The following is an 11,963-nucleotide window of genomic DNA, read 5'->3' as shown; positions in this document are numbered from 1 at the left end:
CTTTTTAGAAGGCAAGGCCAGAACAGAGACACACCAGGTAGTCACTTGTGCTCAGATGGGTGGATTCAAAAGGGGTAGGGAAGAGGACAAAATACAAGGATGAGCACACTATCACACAACACACAAATAAAAACAATGTTGAGCTAACTCTGCTAAGTACACTTTACCTAGGTTGTAGCAAGTTCCTCAGCATGTAGAGTTCCTTGCAGTACCAAGACAGTGGAGGAGACACTAACCCCTGGCCCACTGGTCTTGGGGTCTCCAGATATTAGGCTGTTCCATAGTGGGGAGACAGAAAAGTCCACAGCTTGCAGATATTTATGGGCAATGGACTCTGTCCTAAACTAGCCTTCCCTATGAGATTGATTAGTGGATCCAACCAATCTTACATAAAACTCCATTTCTGATGTCAGAGACTATTGCTACCAATCAGACACCTGGGACTTCAGGATGGTCTCAACATTTTTAATGCCTCTGCTCTTCCATGACAAAAAGGGAATCTGGCCCAAACCAGTTGCCCTTTATCAAAAAAAGAGGTAAGTTGATCAGGTAGCTGCAATGTAAAATGCAGGATAAAGTGGCAGGGGTCCAGGAACTCAGACACTAGGTGGCGCTCTTCAGCCATTCTGAAACAGGACGGCTTAGAGGTTCAGCCAGCCTTGACACTAGTGGGAAGTGCGGTTCCATCGAAGGTGTCCTCTCCTGCCCCAGAGTCTCCTGCGGCCAAAATCAGGAAAAGAAAAAGCCTCGGCTAGTGGCCCAAGTTAGCTTATTGCGCTGGCCCAAGCTCACCACTAAACCCCTTGGCAGCACCTGGCTGGAAATACCCAAGGTTGCCCCTAAGTCTTGCAGCAATGGCAGCAAAAGCCCTGCAGAGGGTGGCAGAAATCATTGACCATTGTCTGGTTGCTCTAGTGGCAAGAGGTGTAGCTCAAGAAGCAGCAAATGGTACTGGTGATGGATGCTGCCCTTTGGTCTGACCAAGCAGAGCTCTTCTTACTGCCCCTCTATAGATCAGACAGATGCTGTACATATCCCTAGATTGCAATAATAGTTTCACACAATGCAGAATGGAATTTGCCATCAGAAGAGGTTGCAACAGCCAATGGTTTAGATGATTAGACTAACTTCATGGAGGAGAGATCTATCAACAGATACTGTCCCTGGTAGCTAAATGGAACCTTCATATACAGAGGAAGTCTACCATTCTGGATTGGATTCTGGGGACAAGACACAAGACACTCTGTTTAAAGCTACTAGCAAGAAGTGATTTATTACAGAAAAGTAGTACACAGATTTTAAACATAAAATAGAAACATAAAACGAATGTTTTCCCACCATACAGCCTGCAGTTCTTATGTTGTGTATCTCTGCGACAAGATGCAGTTCTTTGCAAAAGACATTGTGATGTCTGCCTAAGACTGCTCTTAATTAGGCTGTTCCCAAAGTCTAAGCATCCCTATGAGAGGAATCGTGAATAGAGAGAGACCAAGCAAAGTGCCATTCTTGCACTTCAAATAAGCCAATACAGGCAGCAATCCAAGAGAGGCTTCTTGGAGGGCTCACATTGCTAGCTCCACTTTGAGCCTTCTTTTCCTAAGAGATTCATTTAAAATGAACTCTCTCCCACACTATACATGCACACTGTCAAATTTCAGCCCATAGCAGGGCTGAAAGTAAGCTGGTGAAAGTTATTGAAATGTTACCTCCCATCTTCAGGTTTGAGTGCCTCAAGAGAAACAGTGCCTGTAAAAATTTTCAGTTACTTTCAACTAGGGCCCATACTGAAATCCCCCTTGGTTTTCCCAGCCGTGTGGATCTTATGGTGTTTATCAAGGCTAACTCTCTGAATGAAGCTCTTCCCGCAGTCAGAACACTTGTATGGTTTCTCCCCAGTGTGAATTCTCTGATGTCGATTTAGATTCGAATTGCTGCTGAATCGTCTCCCACAGATGGGGCATTTGTGTGGCTTCTCTCCAGTGTGAATTCTCTGATGACGGTAAAGGACTGAACTGCACTGGAATGTTTTCCCACAGTCCGGGCACTCATATGGCTTCTCCCCTGTATGGGTTCGCTGGTGAATTATGAGTTTGGAGTGAGAGAGGAGGTATTTCCCACAGACCAAGCATTTATGTGTTTTTCCTCCTGGGTGAGTCTTCTTCAAAATGCTGGAGCACTGGCTCAAACTTTTCCTATAACATTTGCTGGAGATTCGTTTGATGCCAGGGTTACTTCCCACTTGGACTGTGGTTTCAACGGAGGTCTTGTAACTTCTCTCACATGGGGAAGATTCATTCACTTCCTCCACTGGGTGGATTTCCTGGTGGAACTCTGATCTCTTCCAGCTCACTGAGGGGTTTTCCAACTCAGAATGCCAAGAAGGAATCTCTTCGCCTTTCCATATCAACACTGCATGCAGTCTTGCTTGTTCCCCATCTTCAGGCACACACCTCTCCCTCTCATCTCTGGTCATCCATTCTTGGCCTGCTGGAGAAACGAGAGAGTTCTAAATAATTACTTCCCTAGGCTAGAGTGAAATGGAATTTGAAAAACAGGAAAATAAAGATTAAAATGAAAAACTAAAGACGATGCTCCTTTCAAAAACCAAACATCAGAGGGAGTCCCAAAGCACTCATCTTAAATTCAAAGAAACAGAACAGAATGCTCGAGTATCTTTCATTATCTTCACTGGAAGACGTATGAAGCAGCAGTGCCAGCGGCAGAGAAATGTTACTTCTCCGCTACCATCGCATCATATAGTTCTCAACCATCCCATTTACCTTGCCATCCGCTGGCTCCTAAATCTGAACCTTTATCACTGCAGGAACAGGGAATCAGTTGTGATGTGTTTGCAAAGTTTTTTGGGTGATAAAATCTCTTATCGTGAAATGGGAGATGGATCATCTGGTCCATTTATAGCCCATTTTTAACCCATGACAAATCTTGAGAGGATCTTAGGATCTGTGAAGGCCACACTATTGCTCTACATCTTTGTCCATCCTAGTTACATACGGGGACCACATTAATAAATCCTTGGTATCCATCATAAATCAGTCCCTGACTCAGGAGGACGCCTTCCCAGGGACACTCAAAGAGGCAGTTATCCACCTGCTACTTTAAAAACCACCCCCTGAGAAAAATGATGTGGCCTCATCGTCCGTCTCTAAACTGCCCTTTCTGGGCAAACTGACTGAGAGAGCAGTGGTGGACCCACTCCAGGCCTTCCTGGATAAGTCATCTGCTCTGGACACTTTTCAGGCCAGGCGATGGGATAGAAATGGCACAAGCCACCTCAGCTGATGATTTCTATCTAAATGGGGAGACTTAAGTGTAGACCTGCTACCACGGTTACCACATTTTTATCTATCCTATATGTGGCTTGTATCTTCTATAAAAATAAAGTTATTTTTTAAAAATGTAGACAAAGGCCATGCCTCTTCATTGCTCCTTCTGGATCTATCGGCCTTTATAATAACAACAGTTCATTTGTATACCAATCTTCTGGACAGATTAGTGCCCACTCAGAACGCTGAACAAGGCCAATGTTATTATTATCCCCCCCAATAGAGCTGGAGTGAAGGAGCTGAGGGGGAATGGCTTACCCAAGGCCACCTAGTGATTTCATGGCAGTAGCGAGATGTGAACTAGCAAAATGCTTAATTGCAGTCCAGCCACTACGCTACACCAGCTCAAGGGTCCTTTGATACAGTGGACCAGGCCATCTTGTTGATGCCTTTAGAAGAAGTAGGTATCAAGGGATTGCCATGGACCAGCCTACCGACTCCTCCTCCTACAATGAGGAGGCTGAAAACTCAGAGGAGGAGGAGGGGGGCTGGCCACCTAAGACCACCCCAGAATGAGGCCGTTGGAATACTGTCTAGAACAGCTTAGCTAATTAAGTGCACCTGGTGCTTGTGCTCGAACTAGGTGGCCTTGAGAGACAGAAAGCTTTGCTTTCTGCACGTCCTCCGTCTTAGTTCTCTGGCCAGCTATTCTTGATATCACACTGTGCTCTGATTGGTCAATTATGTTTTAAAAGCTAGCTCTTCGTGTGTTTTTTCCCCCTCCTCTTGACACAGTCCAGCCCAGGGATAGGCCGTGAGTATGAGCACCTGAACCATCGGAGTACGCAAGTTAGTTAGTCATTTGTCTAGTCAGTTAGCTTTTAGCCAGATTAGAATGAAGTTGTGTTTTTGTTTTGTTTGCCATTGCTTCTACTTTGAGAGTGGCTACTGCTGTCTTCTAAGCACTCTCTTAACTTAATAAATAACTATCTTCGTTTCATGCCTGTGTCTCGAGTGTCTGACTTACTGTGTGCAAGGTCCCCCAGATAAAGAACCCAGAGACTGGTGAGCCTCAAAGCAAATAAGGTTGTTCAGCCCCCCAGAAAGGCTGCTAGGAGTTGGAGTGGCTGTGGTCAGCACTGGAAATAATAGCCGGGGGGTGGGTGGGTTGAACTTCCCGACAAATACCTCCCAGAGACACCTTTGATGTGCAAGAGGACGTCCCAGAGCCCGAGTCAGCCTGCTCACCCTGGGAAACAGCCCTGCCTTCAGGCTCAGACAGAGGCCCTGAACCTCCTCAGCCATGTCGCAGCACTCGCCTGCTCCTAGAGGAGAGGGACCTGTATCTCCCTGGCGGTGGCATTTAAGGCCTCAGTTCACCCACAGTCTTTGCTAGAACAACATCTGTATGAGTGATATTGCTGACCCCAGTGCCTGTCTTGACTTCCGGCCCTCAGCCTCGAGCAGGTCAGGGATGTGCTTTGGATTGGTTTAAATTGTTCCTTACAGACTAGACTCAAAGCGTTGCCATCAGCGACCAGCTGTCATCAGTGTGGGATCTGTCCTTTGGGGTTCCTTTGGGGTTCTCTTATTCCCCTCTCCCTTAGGAGAACTAATTTGTAATTTGGGAATTGAATGTCATCAATAGGCTGATGACACCCACATTTATATATCTCTTGCTAAATCTTCTGGTGATACAGTAGAGGTCCTTAACCGCTGCCCAACTGCTGTGATTAAATGCCTTCGAGCAAACAAACTGAAGCTGAACCCTGACAAAATACCTTGAAGGACACTGTGCTTCCCCTTTTCCATGGGTTTCAGGTGATCTATGCTGACTTGGTTAAGAGCCTGGGAGGTTACACTGGATCCAGCTTTGCTGCTAGAGAAGGAAGTAAGTAAAACGGAGGAGAGGAGAATAATTTAAGCTGCTTTGGGGAGAAAGGCAGGGTATAAATGAAGTAAATACATATGTAAACAGGTCAAACAACCTTCAGAAGCACAAGAAGGTGCTACTCCCAAGAGTTTCCAAGCACCCAAGGGCTCAAGCATAGGATATCCCTACTTACCCACTGGGCAGGCATCCTTGTCATCTTCCTGCTTGGGTTCGCTGTACAACTGCTTCTCCTCCTCGGTATCTGGCTGACCTGGATCTGTTTCCCAGAAATCCACACCTGCCACTGCCAATTCCACCTGTAACAGCAGCAGTGAACACTTTCAGGGTAAAGCAACAAACCTAGAAATAAGAACCGAGATTCCTGATTCTACTCCCCCTCCCTCTATTTTGCAGCCTCATTCTCATTAGCACCACGGACATGAGCTAATGTGTGTCTGTGTGCAACTGTGTGCACACAGGGGCAACATGAGGAGGAGGAAAAGGAGTGACTGTGTCAGCTCCACCTTGGCATCAAATGCGCTGGTTGCACATGGCAGAGAATGCATTTGATACCAGGTCCCTCCCCTCTTAGTCCAAAACTCTTAACCACAACACCAATGAACCTACAGGCAAACTAGAAACTGCCGCCTTTCTATATGGTGTAACCAAGTCAAGCAATCACAGGAAAAATATTACACTGCAAAACATCCAGATCCTGTAGCAATGTAGCGGGAGTTGAGGTTGGAAGGGGACAACAAATCAGGATCAAGTTTCTTTTAACAAAGATTTAAAGATTTTAGGGTCTAGCCTTTATTTAGCAAAACAAGACTCCTCAATGATGGCAGTGATTTTGGTACACTAGATCCACAGCAAAGATCAGCTCAGTCACAATAGCAAACCATGGACTGCGACTCTAGGAACAAGCCTGAAAGGATCCAGGGGTGTGATCCCTTCCTCTGGGCATGGGGAGGTTAATGGTTAATTCAGATGTCACAACAAACCACTGTTTGTTTATGACAGGAGCAGACACAGCTAGTCTGCCATGCTTGCAAATGCAGTTCCCACCTCCTCTCCTCACATGCAGAGCATGACTGAAAACTTCCTGGCTTGGGAAGCTTCCATCAAACTCCAATATGCCGTGACACCTGAATACAGACACCTGGGAAAATTTGGATTCATTTATTTTCTCCCTACAAACACGGATTCTAAACCTCAATTTAATTTTAGTTTCAAATCTGGGTTTGGGACAAGTCATCCAGGTGCCCGTAGTTTGAGTGTCTCAGCAAACTGGAGCTTGACTGAAGATTTCCCAAACTAAGAAATTTCCAATCACATTTTGTGTGAGGGAGGGCAAGGAGGGAGAGACAAGTACAAAAAACAAGTGGCAATCATGCCCACCATGAATGAAGTTGGTAGTGGCATCTGAAGACAGACTTGGAGTGTTGCATATGGATCTGCATTAATATCTCCCTGTCATAATACAGCATTAAGCAGATCTGTTGAACCTATGATCTTAGTCTGACAAAACTAAAGCTTGCTTCATATCAGGGAAAGCCACTTGCTTGACAGGAATCCTGAATTCGGGGGTCTGACTCTGGATTGCCAAATACGCCCCCCCCCCAAGTAAAAGTGGTGGTGGTATCCTCCCCATTTGGCCTGTAGGTCAAAGGTCAGTCGCTACATATTTTAGGACCCAAGAAGCAAACCACTGGTAACTTGAAAGAACGAACCGATCTGTGATTTTCAGGAATTGTGGGACATATATGCCTATAAGAAACAACCGGCTTTGTTTCATTCTTCTGAGTCCTCTTATTATTAGCTGACCAAGCTTTATTGATAACATCTGGAGTCTCTGTATCTGTCCACTTGTTTGATTTTCCATAGGTGGGGAATCCATTGCTGTGTCAGAAAGCTCTTGCCCTAGATTGGAAGCAAGGGGTCCTTTCACCAGGATTAATAACTTCTGTTTCTATGGCAAGCCACGGTTGGCTGTTATACCTTAATGCTATTGTAACGCCTTTGTATGAAGGTATAGTGCAGTGCCATTGTGTCTTGCATGTTTCAGAAAGGATATTGTACAGCTGGAAAGAGTACAGAAAACAGAAATCAAAATGATCAATAGGACGAAGCGCTTGCCTTACAAGGGAAGGCCTAAAAGTTTAGGACTTTTCAGAAAATATTATTATAAAAGGAGTCTATGACAGAGGCTTATAAAATAGGTGTGGGGAAAGCAAAGAGTAAATTGAGGGCAGAAAAGATAACTCAACGCATGATTGACCTGTGGAACTCACTGCCACAGAATGTAGTGATGGCCACTAGCTTAGAAGTCTTTAAAAGACAAATTCATGGATCCTGAACTATGGAAGGGCACAGCAAAAGAGGGAGGCTTTGGTCTCTTTGTCCCTGCTGAGGACCTTGTGGGGTATCTGGCTGGCCACAGGGCGGGGGGGGGGAGGAAATTGTTGTATACCTTAAGTCCTTTTTGTAGGGGAAAGGTGAGCTAAAAATCTTAAATGAACAAACAAATAGGATGCTACTCTAGACTGACCCTTATGGATCAGGGTCCTTCTTAGGATCTCACAGGAGAATGGTCACAGTATGTGTTAGGGGGGCTATCTTCCTGCCCCAGAGAAGATTGCGTGCAAATACAGAAGTGACGGGTGATGTTCTAGGAATCCTCCCAGTCTCTATGGTCTTTACCATAGAGATTGGGGGCATTCCTACAGCACAACCTGGAAGTTACGTCACTTCTAGGTTTGGACACATATTCCTGCCCCTCCACTTTCTTCCACCACAACAATCAGCAGGGCCAATTCCACACGACTTACCTGAACTCGGGACGTTGCGCTACGTTGCAGATCATGCCGGGGAAAACGCGAAATATTGCATTTTCTCATGCGAGTTTTGTGCGACGTCGCGTTCACGTTTTCTCCGGCATGATCTGCAACGTAGCACAACATCCTGAGTTCAGGTAAGTCGTGTGGAATCAGCCCAGGCCTGGCAACCCAAGTATATATTTAGAAGTCCCTGAAATTTCAAAGAGGGGTGCCAGCTGCTGCTACTCTCTCCCTCGGTCAATTCACTGACCCACAAAGTTTCTTTGAGAAATCTTAAAGACTAAACTAGCTTACATCAAAGGCATGCAATATAGCCTCACCTTGCTTTCCTGTCTCTCAGCTTCAGGCTGCCTCCGCAGGAAAGCCTCAGCCAGGGCCACCGCCTGGGAACAGGTCTCTGGGCCAAGCTCCCTGACCCAGCTCTGGATCTCTGATGGCAGGATGGTTAGGAACTGCTCCAAGATCAGCAGTTCCAAAATCTGCTCTTTTGTGTTCCTCTCAGCTTTCAGCCACTGACAGCAAAGTTCCTGGAGCCGGCCGTACGCTCCTCTTGGGCCCTCAGCCTCCTGATAGCAGAAACATCTGAAGTGTTGGCGCTGCTTCTCCCTGCGCAGAGAGTCCCCTCGCAAGATGGCCATCTTCACTTTTCCATAATCCTCTCTGTCTCCAGCCTCTAGTCTGCTAAAAGCCTGCTCAGCTTCTCCACAGAGAGCTGGCAAGAGTCTGGCTACCCACTCTTCTTTGGGCCAATGGCACGCCTCAGCCACTTGCTCAAAGGAGGCCAGGAAGGCCTTTGTGTCGTCCCAGGGTGCAGGTTCCTCAAGCAGCTGTGAGAGTCCTAGCTCTGTGTGAGGGGAAGTAACTGTCCTTAGGTACACCTGCTGTCGGGCATCCCAGTGCTGGACCAAACAGTCTTCCGGTTCTTCCTTCACCCTGTGTGGATTTGGCCATCTGAGGGAGCTCCCAGTACTTCCCAATGGCATTGCTTGACTGGGTTTACTTCCTCCCGCCAAGTCAACTCTGGTCTTGTAGCCTATATCATGTTGAAGGACAGGAGATTTTCCCTCTCCCTCCAATGCTTCCCGCTGTGTATGGCCTGAGAAGATATGTTCTTCCATTTTCATCCTCGATCAATCTCACAGAGATAATGTTGGTCTATAGAAAATTCTAGAAGAAATGAAATTGATGTAGATAGGTGTGCTGTACTTCTGCTGAGGGGGAGCAGAACAGATAGAAAGAGAAAAGCATTAACACAATAGTTATTCTATTTGTTATCTCAGAAAAAAAATCTCTATTGACATATCACATTTTTATCCCACCCTTTCTCCAAGGTATACAAGGAAGTGGACATGGTTATGTCTTCAACCTCACGACTGGATTCTGGAAAAGATCACAGAACACCTCTTTGAAGGTACTTGGCACTGGCAAGTCTTAAAGGACCATTTACTGATTTACAGGGCTTTTTTTCTGGGAAAAGAGGTGGTGGAACTCAGTGGGTTGCCCTTGGAGAAAATGGTTACATGGCGGGTGGCCCCGCCCCCTGATCTCCAGACAGAGGGGAGTTTAGATTGCCCTCCGCACCACTCAGCAGTGATCAGGGGGCGGGGCCACCAGCCATGTGACCATTTTCAAGAGGTTCCGGAACTCCGTTCCACAGGGTTCCTGCTGAAAAAAAGCCCTGTTGATTTTTTAAAAAATCACGTCCCACTTTTCTCCTGATCAACAGGCCTCAAAGTAGCTGTCATCATTAAAACCACCTAAAATCTCATTTTGCAAAAATAGAGTCCAAATAAGGGGAAAGCAAGCTGCTGCAGAGGTCACTCAGATTCACCATCTCTCTCTATGGCATCTCTTGTGTTCCTTGTGAAGTTCCATATCAGAATGTTGATTACAATCTCTCTTCTACCTACCAGAGATATCTAAATAAGAAGTTTCAGCTCTGGTTTTGATCTGACCATACCGATAAAATGTACATGCATTCTTTCACAAAACTCCTAGGGATAATGACCTTGAAGACAACATCAATACTGCCAAGCACCCCATATCTCATCTTGGCAATGGCCATCCCTACATAGTTATTAATTTTATGAAACAAATGAAAAAAATTCTGCCTAACTTTTCTGTATTGGCCTTACAAGGAGCTGTTATTTGTACCTTTTTAGATGCATTCAAAATTCTTTTGTTTGGTCTGCTTCTGAAATAATTTATTTACATTATTTATAGTCCACCTTTCTCACTGAGGCTAAAGGCGAATTACACAGTGTGAGTCAATACAGTCAGTTTCAAAGACATTTCAAGGAACAAGATAGTAGGGTCTATAAATGCAAATTTGTAAAGATTTAAAACCAACAGAAAAGCCTAGACTGTGTTTCTGAGAAGTTTATTTTACAGACTGGATCACAGGAGATGCCTGGATTCAGCTGCTCCAATAAAGGAACAGCAACTGTTTGAAAGGAAGTATTCCATACATGTTTTTGAGAACATACTTTTTTCAAAATGAGATGCAATTTGGACTATCATGAAGTGACTGAATATTTATGGCATGTATTTTGCCTGTTCCTTGGGTGTGTATAGTATATATGTTCTTTGTGGATCATGTTGAGGCAGGCTAGCCTACCTCACAGGGCTGCTGTGAGGCTAAAACGGAGGAGGGGAGAGCCATGTGTACCACCCCAAGCTCTTAGAAGCAAAGGCAAGATAAAAATATAATCAAATAAAAATATTATGAATCCCACTTTTGTTCTAATTAATAATCATCACATATATGAACACATGAAACTACCTTATATAGACTCAGACTCTTGGTCCATCAGAACTATTATTGTCTGCACAGACTGATAGACGCTCTCTGGGGTCTCAAGCTGGAGGGCTTTCCCATTACCTCCTACCTGCACCTTTCAACTGGAGATGTTGGGGATTGAACCTGGGATCTTTTGCATGCCAAGCAGATGCTCTACCAGAGCCACAGCCCCTTCACTTGTAATCCTTGTTCACATTTGTATGTGTCTATTTCATGAGAGTGATTCAGCTATCATACATTTCTTATAGGAGCTCTTGGATTCCTCTCTCTCTCTCTCTCTCTCTCTCTCTCTCTCTCTCTCTCTCTCTCTCTCTCCTTGGCTTGTCTGACTCAGTGCAAAGCTGTTTCTGTGTTCACTTTCTGCTCCCAAAGAAATCTCATTTACAAACAGGAAAAGACAGAACAGAGGCAGACATGTAAATACAAATTAAATAACTACTGGGAGGAAGGGGACCCCTTCAGAAGAGCAGAGCATAAAACACGCGCTTCCCCCTCCCCTTTGGGTCTGATGACTGCACCTGGGTTCCAGTTTTGCCTCAGCTACAAGGGGCTGCTAAAACAGAGCAGCCCCACGCAGGCTCGCGATTCACCTTGGATCGCAAAGCCCCCACTTACCCTAAAAGCGAAAAACAAAAGCCATGCGTGACCTTGTATGCGGACCGACCGAAATATCGCGAAATAATTAAACTAAATACATAACAAAACACTCTGCAAAGTTACTAAATTAGATTGCCAAATTTACTGCCCTGGCGTCCCAGCGTGCGTTACAAAAGAGAGGGTGACAAACCCTTTCTCCAGAGAAGGGACACAAATGGGATCCTTTGCTGGGGGGGGGGGGGGTGGTGGCGGCTTTGCAGTTCCCTGCCACTCTGCAAAAGGAAGCTCCATTCATTCCCCTTTCCAGATCCTGCAGGCTTACCTTTCTGCAAGCAAGCAAAACTTCAGTGCTGCTTATTGTCAGGTGCGGCAGGGAAATTGACAAGCAAGCCCTCCCCCCTCCCTGCTTTTTTCACCTCTCCTCTCTAGGAATTGGAGCTCTGTCTGCTTAACCCCTCTGCAGCCCTGGGTTTATTTGCTGTACTCAGCGATTAGATCCCATTGGGTTCAGTGGAGCCCCCCCCCCCCCGCCTCCGGTCGATGTGCATCGGATTGCAGCCTCCATCGAGGGG

At 45.7% G+C, this 11,963-nt stretch overlaps 1 protein-coding gene across 3 annotated transcripts; it reads right to left on the bottom strand.

Annotated features, from left to right (window-relative positions):
- Positions 1 to 1,262: 1,262 nt before the first annotated feature.
- On the bottom strand, positions 1,263 to 11,756 carry LOC129327155 (zinc finger protein 24-like). Of its 3 annotated transcripts, none has more exons than XM_054975627.1 (4): positions 11,714 to 11,756; positions 8,315 to 9,205; positions 5,351 to 5,474; positions 1,263 to 2,487 (listed from the first exon to the last, which is right to left on the bottom strand). In XM_054975627.1, exons 2-4 carry the CDS (start codon positions 9,116 to 9,118, stop codon positions 1,769 to 1,771), a joined length of 1,647 nt encoding a protein of 548 aa, XP_054831602.1. In that variant the 5' UTR covers positions 9,119 to 9,205; positions 11,714 to 11,756; the 3' UTR covers positions 1,263 to 1,768. The 3 variants fall into 3 exon arrangements, with proteins under 3 accessions (XP_054831602.1, XP_054831604.1, XP_054831603.1); XM_054975629.1 differs by having other exon boundaries at positions 1,263 to 2,484; XM_054975628.1 differs by having other exon boundaries at positions 8,315 to 9,202; positions 11,714 to 11,754.
- Positions 11,757 to 11,963: the final 207 nt, after the last annotated feature.

Source organism: Eublepharis macularius, chromosome 4, assembly GCF_028583425.1.
Source record: "Eublepharis macularius isolate TG4126 chromosome 4, MPM_Emac_v1.0, whole genome shotgun sequence".
In the NCBI taxonomy this organism is placed as follows: Eukaryota; Metazoa; Chordata; class Lepidosauria; order Squamata; family Eublepharidae; genus Eublepharis; species Eublepharis macularius.
Note: the sequence above shows the minus strand (reverse complement) of the source record. Positions and strands in the feature narration are given on the sequence as shown.

Bases quoted from the DNA above. Each gene is read 5' to 3' on its own strand.
- LOC129327155 (XM_054975627.1), bottom strand. From the start codon at position 9,118: ATGAAAATGGAAGAACATATCTTCTCAGGCCATACACAGCGGGAAGCA. The intron at 5,475-8,314 runs GTGAGGCTATAT...CTGCTGTTACAG, and splicing joins CTGAGAGACAGGAAAGCAAG to GTGGAATTGGCAGTGGCAGG. The intron at 2,488-5,350 runs GTAAGTAGGGAT...TCGTTTCTCCAG, and splicing joins CAAGGATGCCTGCCCAGTGG to CAGGCCAAGAATGGATGACC.